General features: G+C 40.2%; 1 protein-coding gene across 2 annotated transcripts in view; it reads left to right on the plus strand.

Moving 5' to 3' along the window:
• Positions 1–17,760, plus strand: part of RBM33 (RNA binding motif protein 33) — a 39,404-nt gene that overhangs the window by 6,299 nt on the left and 15,345 nt on the right. Inside the window, exons 3-15 of one of the 2 annotated variants that reach the window (XM_053466381.1) lie at positions 866–914; positions 1,002–1,084; positions 1,387–1,675; positions 2,815–2,949; positions 3,234–3,402; positions 5,734–5,933; positions 7,105–7,312; positions 7,946–8,004; positions 12,013–12,136; positions 13,202–13,923; positions 14,533–14,706; positions 14,998–15,249; positions 16,138–16,770. In XM_053466381.1, coding sequence (XP_053322356.1) covers positions 866–914; positions 1,002–1,084; positions 1,387–1,675; positions 2,815–2,949; positions 3,234–3,402; positions 5,734–5,933; positions 7,105–7,312; positions 7,946–8,004; positions 12,013–12,136; positions 13,202–13,923; positions 14,533–14,706; positions 14,998–15,249; positions 16,138–16,770 — 3,097 coding nt within the window. The remainder of the gene's footprint in view (positions 1–865; positions 915–1,001; positions 1,085–1,386; positions 1,676–2,814; positions 2,950–3,233; positions 3,403–5,733; positions 5,934–7,104; positions 7,313–7,945; positions 8,005–12,012; positions 12,137–13,201; positions 13,924–14,532; positions 14,707–14,997; positions 15,250–16,137; positions 16,771–17,760) is intronic. The other variant, XM_053466382.1, reaches the window with a different exon arrangement.

A 17,760-nucleotide genomic window follows, 5' to 3' on the forward strand; every position in this document is an offset into this window, starting at 1 on the left:
GCAACATTGTTTTTCTTTTCCATGACTGTGGCTCATATGAATTGATCTAGGTGGGGTAGGTAACTTTCGGCACTCCAGATGTTATGAACTACATTTCCCTTGATGTTTTGCCAGCATTATGACTGTAAGAGCATTATGGGAGATGTAGTCCACAACATCAGGAGTGCCGAAGGTTTCCTACCCCTGCTTTAAATGTACTGAAAATACTACGCACATCTCCTGGAGTGTAATAAAATCTCACATCTATAATGTCCCTGGTATTGACACGCATGGGCTTGTCAGCTCATAAATGTGTATTTTTCTGGTGCGTTATAATGTGCAATGATGTGGTCACATGACTCAACACCCCATTAATACCTTAAATTGGAATTCATTTTGTCTTTTTTTTGGTGGTGAGTGGCTCTTAAGTCATATTCCCACTTAAGTTTACTTTTGTTAAATGCATAGTTGAATAATTTAATCGGTAAAGTTCAGTTTCCAGTCTATCCGCGCTGGTAGCATTAAAGTGTCTGTGTTCTTATTTTCATCTTGTCTCTGTTTCTACTTTGTATTTATGTTCAAATCCACCACAGGATTTAGTTAAGATTTAGGACATGGCCAAGGAGGTGGCTTGTGAAATGGCAAAAGGCTAAAGCTACCATACAGAATGAACAAACTGGGTCCCCTTCTCATCCACCTCGGCAATTCACAAATAATCAAAAATATATATGTAATGTTATTTATGATAACATTCCTTCACGCTGATGTTGGTGGTCTCCTCTTAATGGCTGCTGTCATTCTAATCCCATTAGGCCCCGCATGCTGGGAAATTATATAACAACTCTTCTGCCTTTTGGATAAATTATGTTTTTATTTTTGCTCTTAGTGAACTAGAGGATGATCTGCTGCAAGAAGACTACTTACCTGGAAAAAAGGTTAGCTCTTAAAATATAAGTTTTATGGTTCTTATTCTTTGATGTTTAAATTTGCGGCTAATCTCCTCCATTATGTGTTGGCACCAGGCTTCACCTGATTTGTCCGATGAAGAACTTAATGATGATCTCCTTCAAAGTGACGAAGAAGACCAAGACCAGCAAAATTTCAGGTTTGTGTCATATCACTGTAACTCCTTACCTGGACATGCTGATATGATACTCGTATGTCTTCCTGTAGAATTGTGGTCTGGTGTGAACATTAAAGATTGTCTTTAATGGTTGTATTTAATAGACTCTTAGACACCCAGCAACTTAATTAAGGAACAGAAAAAGATGCTCTCCTGGGCCAGGTGTCCTTTGCGGTCTATTGAAGGAGATCTTCCCACATAGTCACCCATGTCATTGCCACTCTAAGCAATATCATAGAGGCTTAAATGCCCTAAAATTGTATAATTCTGAACTTTTATTGCAGTGCGCAAGGTGTTGCGATTAGCCTCAATGCTACGGCTGGTGGCATGTCATCATTTGACCTTTCGAAAAGCATGAATGAGTCTGTGCTGGAGGAACCAGAGTACGAAGAGGGAGAATCTGAAGCTTATTATGAGGAAATCGAGGAACCCGAAGGCTTCACTGAAGATTTGGTTGAGTCGTATGAAGAAAATGATGCTGACTTGCCAGAGGAAAACGCTGAATATGTTGATGATGAGACAGCCGAAGAGGTGTTGGAGCTGGAAATCAATGACCCTATAGATGAATTTCAAGTAAGCCTTTCTTTGCACATCTCCATCGATGATGTTGATTCACATGCCAGGGGTTTTAAGGCCGATTTGAAAGCCATTCCCTTCCCAAGGGACAGAGGAAAATTAGACCTATTATCAGCATCTGCCAGTCTCTTTATCTAGATTGTGACAAAGTTTATGTTGACAGCTTGTTTGGCGGTAGGTAATACTCCTTTTGTCATGCTGGAAGGCAACTGTGAATCATGACCTTGAAAATTGTATCCTCATGGAAAAAACCTGCTTTGTGTCGTGGGCTCTACAGGCGATTGTTAAAACCGTTTAATGCAAAAGCTATTATCTGGGCTTTTGAACAAAATCTGATAAAGTCATCTAAAGGTAAAGGATTATTGACTTCCTAAAGACATCTTTAAGGTGCTTAGTCTCCGAAAAGATTGATTGCCCCTCTTCAGTCATTTTTGTAACTAATAGCTGTCCACTTCTGAATGAAGAGATTGAAGGGAGCTCGAGAAAAGCAAAGTACCATGTTAACTCATATACTGATTAATTTTCTACCCATTCACTCTTATCTTTGTAGCCAAGTCACCATGGCTGGCTCTGTTATTGTATGTGTATTAATGTATTTTTATGTCATGTAAAAATATATGTATTCAGACACCAGATCGGTTATCTCATATTACTCGGTTATTATGGTAAATTGAAATTACATTGTTATATTTTTTTTTTTCTTTTTTTTTTAACCCCACAAATTCTGAATCAATTGAGTGGTGACATGTGCTTTATTTGACAAGTAAAATATAAAGTTTCTTGAGAAAATTTCCCTAACACGGACCTATGATCCTTTAAAGTTCTTGCCAAAGTTTATGATAATTTGGGTGAAAATCTCCTTGTCAAAGGATCAGCGGCCAGGCTGTGTATCTCAAGGATATTAAATACTAAAGGTATTATTTAGAGATAGACTTCTATTAATACATTGTGTAACAGCTCTATTTTATGTTCCTTGTGCCAACCGCAAATAAGATTATATATATATATATATATATATATATATATCTCCAATAAGTCCTTGTTGATTCTGAAGGTAGTATTTCCCTTTGACTTTGAATTTACCTGAAATGGAAATTAGGTGGCAATTGTTTTTATTTTTTTTATTTTCTTATTAGGAGGATGAATATTTGCAGTCATACAAGAAGCAACAAATGGAAGAGGAACCTCACTATGAGGAGGATAATGAGGACCACGTGGCAGAGGTGGAGGAGACAGGAGAGATGCAAGAGACTGCCAATGATGCTGAAGAGGTACCGTCTACCAGCTTGGGTGCTAATGTTATAGAATGCCTTGAGACTTGTATATTATGCTATTATGTACCTGAGATTCTGGTTTAATCACATTGAGATAGAGTTGGTGCCACTGTTGGTTCTTAATCAAGGCTTGTTAGCTAGATGACAACTTTTATGGGTCATCCTCGTGACATTAATATATAGAAACTGCAAAACCAGGGCAGTTTGTGAAGGTTGTGTTTTTATACTTTTACGGACATATTTACCTGAGACAAAGTATTACTTAATCTGAATGTCTGTAGATTAACGAATCACAAGAGTTTCCATCTGAAATCAAAGAGGAGTCGGATGAAGAGGAAGATGAAGAAGAAGGTGATAGTCGAATACGCTTCAAAACAGAGCGTAAAGAGGGGACCATCATTCGACTCTCTGACGTAACCAGAGAAAGAAGAAATATTCCAGAAACACTCGGTAAGAACACACTCTATAAACTGCCTGTAAATGTAATAAATCTATTGAGTAGGAACAAGAGATCTTCATTCAACGGTTTCTTTGTGTGGTGTAGTAAACTCCTTTACGTTTGTATGTAATATATTCTGATTTTCAGACATCCAGTCTTTTCACGCAGTTTTGTATGTTTAAATTATGTTTAAAATCACATCTTGTTTTTATTAGTTGGGCGGGAGGACGAATTACTCAGTTCTATAAGCAGTAGGTGTATCATATGCAGGAATAGTGTGTCTATTGCATGGAAATTATAAATAAACTACATTTTTGTTACAGACTGCCTCAAACTTTCTTTGGGGCCATTTTTCTGATTGGACACCTTAAATAATTTAGAATAGAAAATGCTAATATTAAATTATCAATAGTTTTGTGGTCTAAGAGAAACGCTAGAAAACGTGATCAGATCACTTGTCGTTGCTGACGGCAAAAATGCATGAGCATTAAGTACTCAAATTCCCCCCTTTCCTAATTTTTTGTTTAATCTTAGGGATCCCCTACTATTCATTGCTTATATATGGGGTAAATCCATTAAATGCCAGTAGGAGTGGAAGCGCCGGCTCATGGTACATAACTCTCCACTCACTTATAGAAATAATTGAAGCCGTTAATTAGGAGTCTGCCTTTTTTTGAACTATATGTAAAAACGAACGTGGTTATTATACCTTGTATATTTCAGGCATTTATTTATTTTTGAAAGATATAGGAGTGAAGACACTTAAAGAATTAACATTTCCGTTGAAGTTAAAAACATAATTTCCGTCCTGTCAGATTTAGGTGACCTTTTGTGACAGCTTGTCTCTATTGGAGAGGAGTGTTTTTATGTGCTGATTAAAGATGTCATTTGAAACCATTTTATTACGGGGGATGGTCAAATTAATCTTGACACTTTGAGCCAGTCGAAAAATAATTGCTGATTCACTGCATTAACTGCGAATATGACCACGATAAATGGAAGATCCAGCGGAGAGGTCAAAGAGCAGGGCCTTTTTTACCTAATGTATCGGTTTGTCTTAGTCTGTCAGTTCCAGTTTTGTCATACCCCTGGAATATATGTATTGTATGAAGCGCTGTGTAAATTGTTGGCGCTATATAAATGAGAATAATTAGTTAATGTTTATTGGAGTCCTCTGTGTGAAGTACATCGTGTTTGGACCTTTTTAACAAAGAGCAGATGTCCAGCAGTTAAAGCATGGGTCTTCAGAAATTATATTAGCGATTGTGATCTATTCTATTTGCTGATCAGTTGATCAGCTGTGCTGTATATATCCTATAGACCTCTGCTGTGTCTAAAGAACAGGTCCCAGTGCCCTGAGTTGGACCTTTTATTAATAAGCGTCTAAAAAAAAAAAAAAAAAAAAAAACCTGTGTAATCAACCTTTCTGTTTTGTATGGTGAAGAAAACTCAGTTATCCTTTAAAGGAACACTCCAGCCAGCATATGCATGTGACAGCTGCATGGTCCCTTTACATTTTTGCGTGGTCTGTTTTGCAAACACGTGGGGGACTCGGCAATTGGCTCCAGCGATGGCTTGGATGAGCGCTGCGTGCAGGCGACTGTTCGGACCCTGGTGTTCTGGTGTGGAAAGTGCTGCCATTGACTTCAATGAGAGCACCTTCCTGCCACTGATTGGCATCATAGAGAAAGACAGTTGCTTCATCAGGGCTGCCACTTCAATTTATAGCGCTGTATTTTTCATTTGAAGGATGCGTATTAAGATAGTCACACAGTTCATTATTTCAAATATAAAGGGCAAACACTCAGTCTTCCTGTACCACCTCCTTTATAAACCGTCGGGTGACTTTTTAAAATGGCTAGAAAAGCCCCCAAAATAATGTTTACATAACTGATTGCACCCTAGTATTTTAAGGGCTTTTAAAACATTTCTTAGCCTATTTGGTAAACGGTGTCAACAAATGAGAAATCGCAGAAAGTTCAGATGAGTGACTTTTTAAGTATATTTAAGCTACATATTTGCAATTTTTATTCAATATTAATGGCAATGGTTTTTATGTGACCCACTTTGATACTTGATAAGTTGAGGTTTGTCTATTCTGATGCAGACACTGCTTTTAGCTGTTTATATGCAATGTCCAGTCCGTGAACTAGAAGATCTTCGTGTGGATCTGTCGCTTTTTCTCAAACATTACATTTTGCAATTTTGATACTCTTAAAACACTTGGGCGGGGGGGTTACAGACTGTATGTAAAAAACATTATTGCTGTGAAGTAAAAGGCTGTATAATATGCCACACTTTGGCACATCTCTTAGTCCTCTGGTTTTATACAATTTCTGCAGAACTCTCCGCTGAAGCGAAGGCGTCCCTAATGGAGTTTGAGGAAATGGAACGGCAGCGAAAGCAAGGGCGATACGGATCGAGAAGAGGTGGAAGGCGTGGAGGAAACAACACTATGCCCAGAGGAATGCTCGATCACAGACATGAGAACCAGGACCGAAGAAACATGAGGGAGCACCCTCATGGAAGGCCACCCCAAGGGGTATGTGATGCTTAGCACATACAGATAGTTATAATTATAACGTGGATCTATGCGTGGCAATCGTGTTCGTTTCTCTACTATTGTTCACATATGTTGAATATCCGCAAGTTCACTTACCCTTTCTCTGCTTGATCAGTGCAGGGAGTAAATACACTAGATGTCATCTTTGATTATTTGCCAGCTTTTTTGGAGGGTGCACCATTGGTCACGTCATACGCCATCCATACAGCTCTGGCATCCTTGACACAGCATACACTTTCTGTAAGGCGATCTCAACAGCCCTATACAGAGACCTGATATTGCAAAATCATACATTTTCTCACTCATGTCTTTTCGCAGTGTGGCACGACTCAAACGGTTTGAAATGCCATGCCGCTAATGCAAATCTGTTTCACTGCCTTTGGCAGTGAATGAATATAGCAATTTTGGAAATGTACACTCCGCTGGCAGTTTTGGGCATCGTCAGTGAGGCCTATAATGGTAATAAATCACAGCTTAGAATATTCCTGGATGTAGCGAGGAAAGCACTTTTGCATTAATGGAACCCGCCTGTGCCTCCGACCATAGCTTTATTAAAGACTAAATTGCTATACGTTTTAAGGATAGACTGGCTGGACACTAGCTTGGATAGAGAGCCAAAAGTCTTTCTGGATTTGAGCTGGATTCCTTTATTAACTAGATAACACCTTAAGCTCAGGATAAAAACGAAATTCACGTACACTTTGTGATATTGTAACAGACTCTTGCAGAACAGTCCCCTGATTGTATAAGACACATAAGCAAACCCCCGGAGGGTGTCGGACTACTACCCTTTACTCATCTAACCTCTTGGAGACATGACTGTGTCCTATTCTCTTAATTACAAACTTTCCACATGCCCTAGACTATGAGACTGAGTTATTTTTAATTTGAAATGGGTTTATTTGTCTTCATATATTTACTACCTGCTGGAGGTCAGGTGGTTGACGGCTACTTGGATAGACAATCCCTGCTGGTCCTCATGCTTTCTGCATGTTAATCAACTATTAAAAAGTTCTACACAATGTAATTTCCCTATGTTTGCATATAATATTGAATAAAATGAGTTGTATATTTAAAAAAAAAAATCTGCATTTTTTTTTTTTTTTTTTTGTTAAACTTTTCATATAAATATACATTTTCTATTTCTTAGCAGCCCATTCGAAGTCTGATGCAGCAGCACCAAATCCAGCCTCTCCTTCCAATGCAGCGTCCCCGGAATCCTTCCTGCGATGGCATGTCCTCTAGTCCACAGCAGGAGAAGTCCCGGCATGGTGGGAATGCTCTCCTGGCATCTCCTCAGCAACCAAAAAACATACATATAAATCCTCATTTCAAAGGAAATGTGACCCCTGTCCAAGGTGAGCGTTTGTGGTAACACATCTTAAAATTGAACAAAATATGTAAAGCCAAAAAGTGTACTGCTAATGTTTTTGTATAAAGTAATATTGTAGCTTAAGATGTATCCATTCATTCTACGTTGGAGGTACTCATAGCCAGTTCTACATTTTGTTTTTATTGTTCAATTATATATATGTATATTACTAAAGGTTTGCACAATTTTTCTCATAAGAGATTAAGAAAAAAAACCTTGCCTTCTCTCCTGATGCGCGCTTCCTCCTGCATGCCTTCTATCCGCTGTTCACTGCAGAGCCAGTCTGCAACCGTAAAGCAGCCTGCTGTGCGCTTGGATCGCCTGAAGTATGCGTTGGCAGTCAAGTCGAGGAGTTTTTTTTTTTTTTTTTTTCCTCCCTTTGTCTCTTAAGAGAGTGATTGTGCAAACAGCTAAGTAAAGTTAGCCTGGTTTATCTCAAGAGTAAAGTTTATTACCGCTGCTACAATGTCTCTTTGGCTGAAGTATAAGTATAGTCAATGCCCTGACATGTTCTTGGCTATAGCTGTGTTGTGTTAGCACCTCTAGTATGGACTATGGTGAAAATTGTATCACTCTTAGCCTCTCAGAAACTAATAGTCTTAATTCTTGTATGTCTTAGTGCCCGTGTTACCGGTACCGAACCAACCTCGTCCTCCTGTAGGACCACCTAGATTTCAAGTAAGTACCACATGCTGTTCCATGTTAAAACTTAGGGTACATTGTCCCATACGCTAACACACTGGTAGAGACTGTGTATGGTGTGCTTGCCAAAATCTCAGGGGGTTTTCGATGTGGGTTTGAAATGGTTTAATAACATTATACATCGCGGCAGCTTACACCAAGGGAACCGTGCTCTGTGTGAACAAAGATATTGAAATTTTGAAGCTTGATTGGGTGAAAGTGTTGATGTTTTGGGTCCATGTAAGTGTCCAGTTTTATTCTATATAAGTGCAAGTATATGTTTGTATTACGCAGGGATTTTATTATGATTACAATGTTTTGGTGTCTTTGGACACCTGAGAGGTATACATTGCTTTATTTGGGAGATATATATATATATATATATATATATATATATATATATACTGGCTTTTCGACATTGCAAATGTGGCAATGAGTGTCATTGAATTATGAATCCTTTATCTTATGATAAATGTTAAAGAACCATTATCCACCCCTCAAGCATTTGAATTACCTTTATCCCATTAAACAGGAAAAGGAAAAAACAATGGAGCGCTGTCACTTTAAATTTATAATAAAAATGTATACTTATGTGCGGTCAATTGGTGTTTATGGAGTGTTTTTCTTCTCAAATCAGGTTAATATCTTGACCAGAATCAGAGTTTCACATATAAGAGAAAAACACCATAGTGTTTTCCATATAATATAAATCTTTTTCGCTGTCCCCAATAAGTATCACACTCATTTTTAATAGAGCTGATTTTTGGACTGAGATTACTTGTCCCTTTAATACCCTGGTTTTACGCCACTCTGCACTCCACTATTCTTATTTCCATCTACTTTAACAGTTCTGTAGGTGGTCTTCAGGCAAAAGCACACAGCTTATAGATCAGTGTTGGTCAATTCTTGATATAGGTCTGTCTGTAGCTGAACTTGTCTATGAAGAGGCTCCAGAGAATAGCATACGTCTCCTTTATTCTTGGCTGTATTTTCTTCATACCCTTTAAAGCATTCTCATGGTTTTCCCATTAATTTTAGTTGGCATAGCCATCTGTTAATGCACGGCAACGTAAGCTTCCAGGGATTTAATGATGGTTGGTAGGGGATGAAAACGAACCCTCATAGAGAATTAAATAACATGAGTGGTTAAAGAAAACAGACATGTCTGTTGAGCTGAGAATTGGTATTACTTATCTAATCTGCAGACATTTTGAGAGATTCCTTTTAACTGGTGACGTAGATTATGGAGAGAAAACTCATCACCGTCTCCCAACAGCCGTATTACATGACGGTGTTATAATCCATAACTTGATTGTCAGATGGTTGACTTGGGCTCGATTGATTAATGTATTTATTACCTTGCTTACCTTTCTATATATATATATCTATCAGTCTCCTGACTTGCTTACCGCCATGTTCTGTGCTCATCAATGGCCGTGGGTACCAGGTGTTGAGTGACATTGCCTGCTTGAGCCTAGATATGACATTTCATGGAAATTACCCCTGAATGAAAGCAGTGCCTGTTTTTGATGTGTTTATGGAGCAAGCGCTAAAGACAATTTCTTCTGGATTCTTATGAAATTCATACGCATCCCGATTTCACACTTCCCATTTAGGGTCTGATTATCCCATTTAAAGCAGTGCTGAGACACGGGGCGTTTTGTCGTATCTGATGTATATGTAGCAGCGAACAGATGCAGCAAGAGATCCTCCAGCTGTCCAACCTCGCCGGGCTAGTAGTGGATGCAGCTTAAAATTCTGCTTACATAATACTCGGCGTCCTCCGTTTGCTTGTGGGTCTCTGATTAATTACAATTACCATACATTATCATACCATCACATTTAATCATATCAGTGAGCTCCCTTCTGCTATTGGCATTGCCTGCTGTTGGGAACAGTCTTGAAATACTGGGATCCTTTGCATATCGCAAATAACACAATCCGTTATCACTATATTGATTCTTCTGTCAAGATACACCGCTTCTGTTTTCCCTGTATTTGTCCATTTATGCAACATGGTGTTCAACATTTTTGGCTGTTGTAAATTGGGGAGGAATCGTGGTGTGTTTTGTAGAATTTGTTTTAGTGATGTATTCTCCAGTAGCTTGAGAAAATAGGTTTATATCAAATTTATATTTTAAACAAAATATATATAAAAAAATTCTCCATAAAGGGCCATACAATAGAGTAAAAATAGAGTAGCTGGCAGTATTAGCATCCCGCCCTGGCTGTGGAGCTCAAAAAAGTACAACAGAAATGGTTAACGCTGTCCCAGCTCCTCACTTCTGGTTAATTACTGAATAAATCCGATCACATTAAGAGTGAAGGAGTAACCTAGGATGGCGGCATCACACCTGCCACCCCTCATGAGGTCCCTCGGCAAACGAATCATGCAGGAGATGTCATTGAACGTGTCTTTATCTTGAAGGCATTTCATGTGTTGCGTTCCCTTGAGTTGCAATTTTTTTTATATAATAAATGGATCTAAAATTTAGCTTGAGCTTAAGATTCCTCTAATCAGTGTGTATGTTACACTTTACCAGCATTTTCATGACTCAGTGTGCATCGTAACCTTTTGCGATTGCCCTTTGTTACCAGAATGTGTCTTAAGGAAGGTGACCATTCTCTTCTATTCACGGCTCGAGTTTGTACTTTAGCCACAGGATAGGCCAGACGCAGTGGGCTTTGGAGATGTAGTCTTGATGGATCCCTTGGCTTCTAAACAAATCGATGCTGGTGCACACAATCTTCTCCTCGGCTACAGAAATCTAGATTTGTCAGCACAAAATGTTTGGTTTTCTTTTTTTTTTTTCTTTTTTTCTGGTATAAAATCTGTATTCTATTCTAAAAATTGGGGCGACAATGGATAAATAGGTATTTTGAACTGGCTAATAAGCCTTTTTAAAGGGCTTGTTTCAAAAGAACAAAAGCCTTCCAACAACCTAATATTCACAGATTAACACCCGGTCCTCTAATACAGAATTTTAATTAGAAAAATACTTTCCCACTGGTTATTTTTCGTAGTCTAGCCTTATATTTGGCTTTCGAACGCTGTTTCTGGGCAATTTAGAGACCGCGCCGAGCGCACAATTTCCTACAAGCACAGTATGCGATACACGGACAATAGTTCGGGAAAAAACAAACTTTTTAAATTAACTTGAGAGTCGCGACACGCGGATATTGAGTGTTTAATGCTCCGAATTGAATGTGCGAACCCGGCTGTATTGGCAGCTAATCTCTCTGCCCTCTCTCCATTGTCTGATTGACCCTGCTCGACAATCATTAGGATTCTAATAAAACACTTGCATACAAAGTTAAATTAATAAATGAAAACATGGTGTAGTCATTGGAAGTAATTTATTGAAAGATTCATGAGACTTTAGCGTATTTAATTAGTCCAATGAAAGTATGTGTGACCCTTTCTTATACGGCTGATAAGTAGCATAATAGCTGCTAGATCCTCTCTATTCAGTTTCTCCCCTTTTTTTTTAAGATTAACTTGGTACTAAGCAAATTATGCTAAGTTTCCTTCCATTCTCTGCTTTGCCCAAGTTATCAACCATTCTTCAATAGATTATTACAGATAGCATCATGTAATTAACCGGAGATGAGAGGCTGCAATGTATAATTTGTGTAGTGATTGTGTGCGAGAGAATGTTAATTTCTTAACTAGATGGATATTTAAGGGGATAAAAGAAACCGAAAAAAATGTCTAATTCTTCTAAAAGGATTAAGGTTATCGTTTTCTTGTGTTGTTGAGAAGGTGGGATGGACGGCTTATTGGCTGCGTAAAAGCCACGCTTAATGGGGAATTTGTAGCTCTGTAAAGACTTGGGGCCACACGACAATCCGCTTTATCCACAAAGCAAATTAACTTGGCAAAAAAAACGAATGTAACAAAGTTTCTCATAACACTCGGTCACGCACTCTATTGATCCAAACTTTTTCTTGATTGTAGTCACTCTTTCACCCCCCCCAACCTTAAAATATATTTGTTTTTGCTAGGGCCCTCCAGAATTTCAGCACATCCAGAGTCCCGTTCCAGGAAACTTTAACCAACCCCCCCGACTTCAAGAGCCTTGGAGAAATCCACCGCCTCAACCCGAGAGGGAGCCGTTCTTCATGGGAGGTATTTGACGCCGCGCTACTCGTCCGTATAGAAATGATTTAATGAACGTGGGTTCCAGTCGGGAACCCCATGCTCCAGAAAGTAGAAACAAATGTTTAAGGGTTTTTTTTTTTGAGGCTTGAATTTTTTTCAAATGAAGGTAATTAATAAGTGTCATTGTCCGTAACCTGTATTACTCCCGTAGCGGAGAATTGTATCCCGGTTTAAAACGGAGGTAAGAAATATTGTCATCTATTGATGACCTACTGAAAAACACTACAAATGTGGCTGCCTAGTGGGCTGCTTGGGGACCCATTGCGGTAGCTGTAGTGTAACACCTGTAATATTTGCACGATTTATATGTAGAATCATATACTTATTAGTAGTGGACATGACATGAGCATATTTGTGCATGACCTTTTAACTTCAAATGTCACTGCCAGTAAGATGAATGAAGTGAAGGCTTGGGAGGACTGATTAATCACATCGGTGTTTATAGATTCTCTGGTTTAATGGCATTTACTTGATACAAGAAGGCTACATTTATTAAGACCTGAACCTGATGCAGTTATCTATATCTTCGTCCTGTTCTTGCACGTTTTAAGCTTGAGACTACTTCTGCGTTCATGTTAAATAAGGCCTCAAGGTTGTAACTTTAATATATAGTGGAGGTAGATATGTTTTGAAGTGCTGATAATATAGTATGTATATTAATTGTATGACGCACAGTAAATTTACATGCCAAAGAGAACGGTGTCCCCCAGTGTTGTGTATGAGGGTGGCTGTTAATGAGTTCATCCTCTCGTTGAAGTAGAAACAGCGTAAGGTGCATATTAAAACTTGCACCGTTGGCTGAATTCTGTTAAAGTAGGTTACGAATGAATTTCGGCTTGAGCCTGATACACCCACCTTGACCTGCTTCATCAGTATCGAAGTGTGAGCTGGAGCATAGCCCTCTTCAAATGACCCCTGAATGTGTTGTCAGTCTCTTAATGGTGGTCCATGCCACACTGATTCTAATTAGCAAGTGTTTCCTAAACCTAAACATCTCAGGTGACTTGTAACTTTTTTTTTTTTTTTTTGCAGAGCCTCGTTTTCCAAACCACCACGTCTTCGATCAAAGGAATCCTCCACCTATTCCACCACCTCCTCTTCTAAACAACCACCCTGTTCCCAACCAGAACCAGATTCCATTCAATCCACCTGGGCAAGGGTTTAACCAACCAGGGCCACAACCGAGGTTTAACCAACCAGGGCCACAACCGAACTTCAACCAGCATGGCCCACAGCCAGGCTTTAACCAGCACGGCCCACAGCCAGGCTTTAATCAACCTGGCTATAACCCACCTGGTCCACAACCCGGTTTTAATCAACCTGGCCCTCAGCCTGGATTTAATCAGCCTGGTCATCAACCTAATTTTAACCAGCCTGGTCATCCACCGGGCTTTAATCAGCCTGGTTTTAATCAACCGGGCCCCCAACCAGGGTTTAACCATTCAGGCCCACAGCCACCATTTAACCAACCAGGCTTCAACCAGCCAGGTTCTGGACCACAGCAAGGTTTTAACCAACAGGGACCTGGTCCTCAACCAGGATTCAATCAACCAGGCCCTGGATCACAGTCGGGCTTTAACCAGCCAGGATTTTCAAGAGAACGTCCTGTTCGAATGAACATGCCATCTCCAGGACACATGGGAATCCCGCCGTTTAATCAAAACACAACAAACAGACATTTTACTCCACCAAGGCAGCAGTTTCAGCCAGGCCCTGGTCAGCCTTTTATGTCTCATACACCTCCAAATATGCAGGTATGTTTTGGATTATAGACTACAATAAATCACATAAATTAATTTAAATGGGCGTTACCTGTATGAATATACTTTTATGTAGGCCGTATACAGCAACATCTGTGTAAGACTTAATTATGAATCCAGTGAGACCTCAATTGATTCAAAGTCGTTTCATGCTTTGTCAGGATTGAAGGTCTTGGATTTTCTTGTCTTTTGTATCACTAAGTGAGGTAGCTTCAGAGCTGTTGTCACAGATCAGAAAGGGATGGAATATTGGTGTTCTAACTTCGTTATGTATAATTATTATGCACATATTGTACAAAATTAACAGTGGACAACCAACTAGCTGCCTTTTGGGTGTAGCTGTACACCCTCTACACGATGATGGCGCCAGTAAAGGTCAATAAAGTCTGCCATGTGGTTGTTTGCCATTGCTGGTTGCATTTTTCTTAAAGGAGACAATTATCCCTAAACAATATGTCTACGCTGTGAATTCAGTTCAGAGTTGGAGACGGATATCCATCTCATAAGATACGACTAGCCCTTGCCCTGTTGTCACCTTTATAAGATAGTTTAAAGTTGTATTAACACATCAATTTCCTATCATTACGCTTTGTCTTGGTTTAGGGTCCCATGCAACCGCCCATGCAGCAAATGCATCAGCATCACCACCTTTCAGGACACCCAAAGCCGCCGGGACCCATGCAGCAGCAGTTTAGACCACACTTGCAGAATCCGCAGACGCCTTCAAATAACAGGATGCAGGGACAGCAGCGGCAGGGTGCCCCAAAACTCAGACAAGTAGGTGGCCTCTTCTGTTATCGAAGCAATGTCTTGTTCTCTTAGCTGAATTTCACTGTCATTGGTATGCTGGAATTTACTTATGGCATAGTAATCTTTGTATTACTTATTACCTCATTATTGACTTGACACCTTCATGCTCTGAAGTGAGTATGTATAATTAAAAGTAGGTGACAGAGGGGAAGTATTTTAGAGAGCTGTCATAATTTTTGCACTTACCTTGTTCATCTGAGTTAGAACACCTTTTTAAAATGCATAAATAAACTTGTTTTTGTGCCATCTCTTTATCAGAATACCCCAGGTCAAAATATGGGAATGGGGCCAAACCAACAGGCACAGCATGCAAGGAAAAGTAACTTGCGCGAGTTACCTATAGCGCCGTCCCACTCTTTGGACATGGCCAAGAGAAGGTCGGAATCTGTGCCCGCTGCTCAGGTCAAACCAGTAGGTACCACCGCACCTCGAGCAAGAACTGTGACTGTGGGCAATCCACCTATGATGCCAACCGGCACGGCCAAGGAAGAAGTCAAAGTCGAAGAGCAGGTGCGCAGCCTTCTCGGGGCATTTATACATTTATTCACTCTTCCTTCACGTTTGTAACATTACTAGGTTTCTTGGGGGCTGGCAACCTAAGTCTGTTTCTTCTCCCCTAACCTTCTGTCACCCAGATACCCCTTTGCTGCCGGTGTTACTGTTAATTTCCATACCCCAAGTTTACTGGAAAATGCATATAGTAAATTTGGAAAAGCATGACTAAAAGCACGTTCTCATTGCTTTGTTTTAAACTTAAGGGACCTTTTTTATATTTTGAGAACTTGTATGTACTGGAGAATCACGGCTTTTCTCCAGCCTGGTTCTGTGTGTTTACAGCAACTGACCCGGAATCTTGTTTTCTAATAACTCTAGAACAGTACGGTGTGCATCTGTCTTTTCTTATTAGGAGTGCGGGCACCGAACAAAGGTTATTTGATGCTTATTATTTTGATCCACACAAGGCATGAACGCAGAATAATAAGCTTTTTTTTTAGTGTACGATTAATATTCCAGCTCTGCACTTGACATCATTTTGATTGCTGGAAGAGTGCATGAGTTCAAGGTCAGTCATTTGACTTGTGGTGTTCATTATAACCAATTATTGTGTGACAAATGAGTTTGAGATCAGGCTTTAAAATTCAGGAAAAAATCAATACTTCTAATCAGACCTTCTCAGGTCATTTACCTCCCTACCTTTTGTTAGATTGTCAGGAGAGAGAACAAGATAAACCGATGTGACAGAAGGGCCCTTTGGTATCCCAATATTTACCTTAACCCATATTTGTTGAGAGCCGAAAAAGAAATCTGTGCCTGTTGGTGCTGTAAATTAATTAAAAAGCATTATTATGGAAAGAAGAATAGCGACCTGAAGGATTTTAAGTTATTTTTTTCTTGCAGTTCGCTGATGAAGATGAAGAGACCAGGAAATATCGTTTGAAAATAGAAGAGCAGAAGCGGTTAAGAGAAGAGATTTTGAAACGGAAGGAGCTGCGGCGCCAGTTACAGGCGGGAGCCAGAAAAAAGGAGCTTCTCGAAAGACTTTCCCAGCAGATACCCACCGCTTCTCACCCAGGCCAGACCGAGCCGGAGAAACAGCCCTCCCAGGTGGCAAATAGTAACCCGATACTGGCACACACTGGCACACCGGCACGGCCTAATGTAAAAAATAGACTGGTTCCTCCGAATTCGGGGCCATTGCCTGCTCATGTACCGCAGGGTCCCATCCCCATGAACCAAACCCCCGGAAGCAACGCTCAACCTCACGGACCACAAAAGAAAATGATGAAACCGGTTGCGCAGAGCAGAGTAGTGACTGAAACCATCTCCCAGAAAGTACTACATGCGCAGCCCGCTCCTTCAGCAGCGATGTCAGGGACCCAACAAACTTTGAAAGTTCTCCCTGTTCAGGGCAAGCCGCAGGGGCCAAGACCCGCGGGCACAAAACGGACAGTAATGCAGAGGACGAACAGTGGAAGCGGCGATGGGGCACATATCGTCCCTAAAGTGCGCGTGATTAAAATATCTGGAGTGGTAAGTCTCTTCCCATTACGCAATATCACAATGTTTAACTATTTGGAACAATTGTGGCTTCTGCAATGTTGCAAAGTTCATAAATCACAAGGATGGTGTTAGAATCAGATGTCGGTGACTAATGACTATAGAACCAGGCATTTTTTTTCCTCCCCAGTGCACTAAAGCAACATTTTAGTAGCTTTACTATGCTCTTGATATTAATTTGCAGTGTTAAACCCCTTGTTGCTGTGCATCACATAGGCCCTAACTTTCAACCTCTGGTAGTTAATTGACACGAAGGCAACTCCTAAGGAGACTAACCATGCGCTGCTCAACGGGAAGAATATGGTTTGTTACATAGAAACATAGAATCGGACGGTAGGTAGGAACCATTCGGCGCATCTAATCTGCCCATTTTTTCCCCGAAGACTTGTTTGCATTTCCTCGCTGTCTTAACCTCTGCTGGGAAAGATTATAGTAGGTTATGTACCCTTCAGAGCAAATGAATACACCGCCTCTGGTAAAGGTGTGTTTTTTGGTGGGGGTTGGCTGAGGCAATGAGCTGTGATGGGAATAGAAAATGTTTTCCGTCGCTGCATTTCCATTTTCTTTCTTCTCGGTTGTGGGAAAGGAACTGGGTCAAGTTTCGGTAGGGTACGTCAACACCTCTGGTCTCCCATGCGGCGTGTTTTGTCCGTTAAACTTATCAGCAGGGATGCACGCATCTGCGCCAGTGTTTTTTGTGGTTGGGATCAGTGAAAGGTTTGAGCGCTGGAGCAGCTGAATCCAACCGAGTGAAGCCATACAGACAGACAGATTGACTTTTAATTGCGCTCGTCAAGGAGTCTCAAAACGTTTTAGATTGATCACCCGTATGTTTGTAGAGATACTCAACCTCCCAGGACAACTGATCGGATCGGCCGATGGGAACGCACACGGCTTTTCTTTTTCTTTTATCTCTTGTGACAATATTTTTCCGTTTATATCCATGTGGCAGATTTTTGCACC

The sequence above is a fragment of the Spea bombifrons genome, chromosome 5 (assembly GCF_027358695.1).
Source record: "Spea bombifrons isolate aSpeBom1 chromosome 5, aSpeBom1.2.pri, whole genome shotgun sequence".
Lineage (NCBI taxonomy): Eukaryota > Metazoa > Chordata > Amphibia > Anura > Pelobatidae > Spea > Spea bombifrons.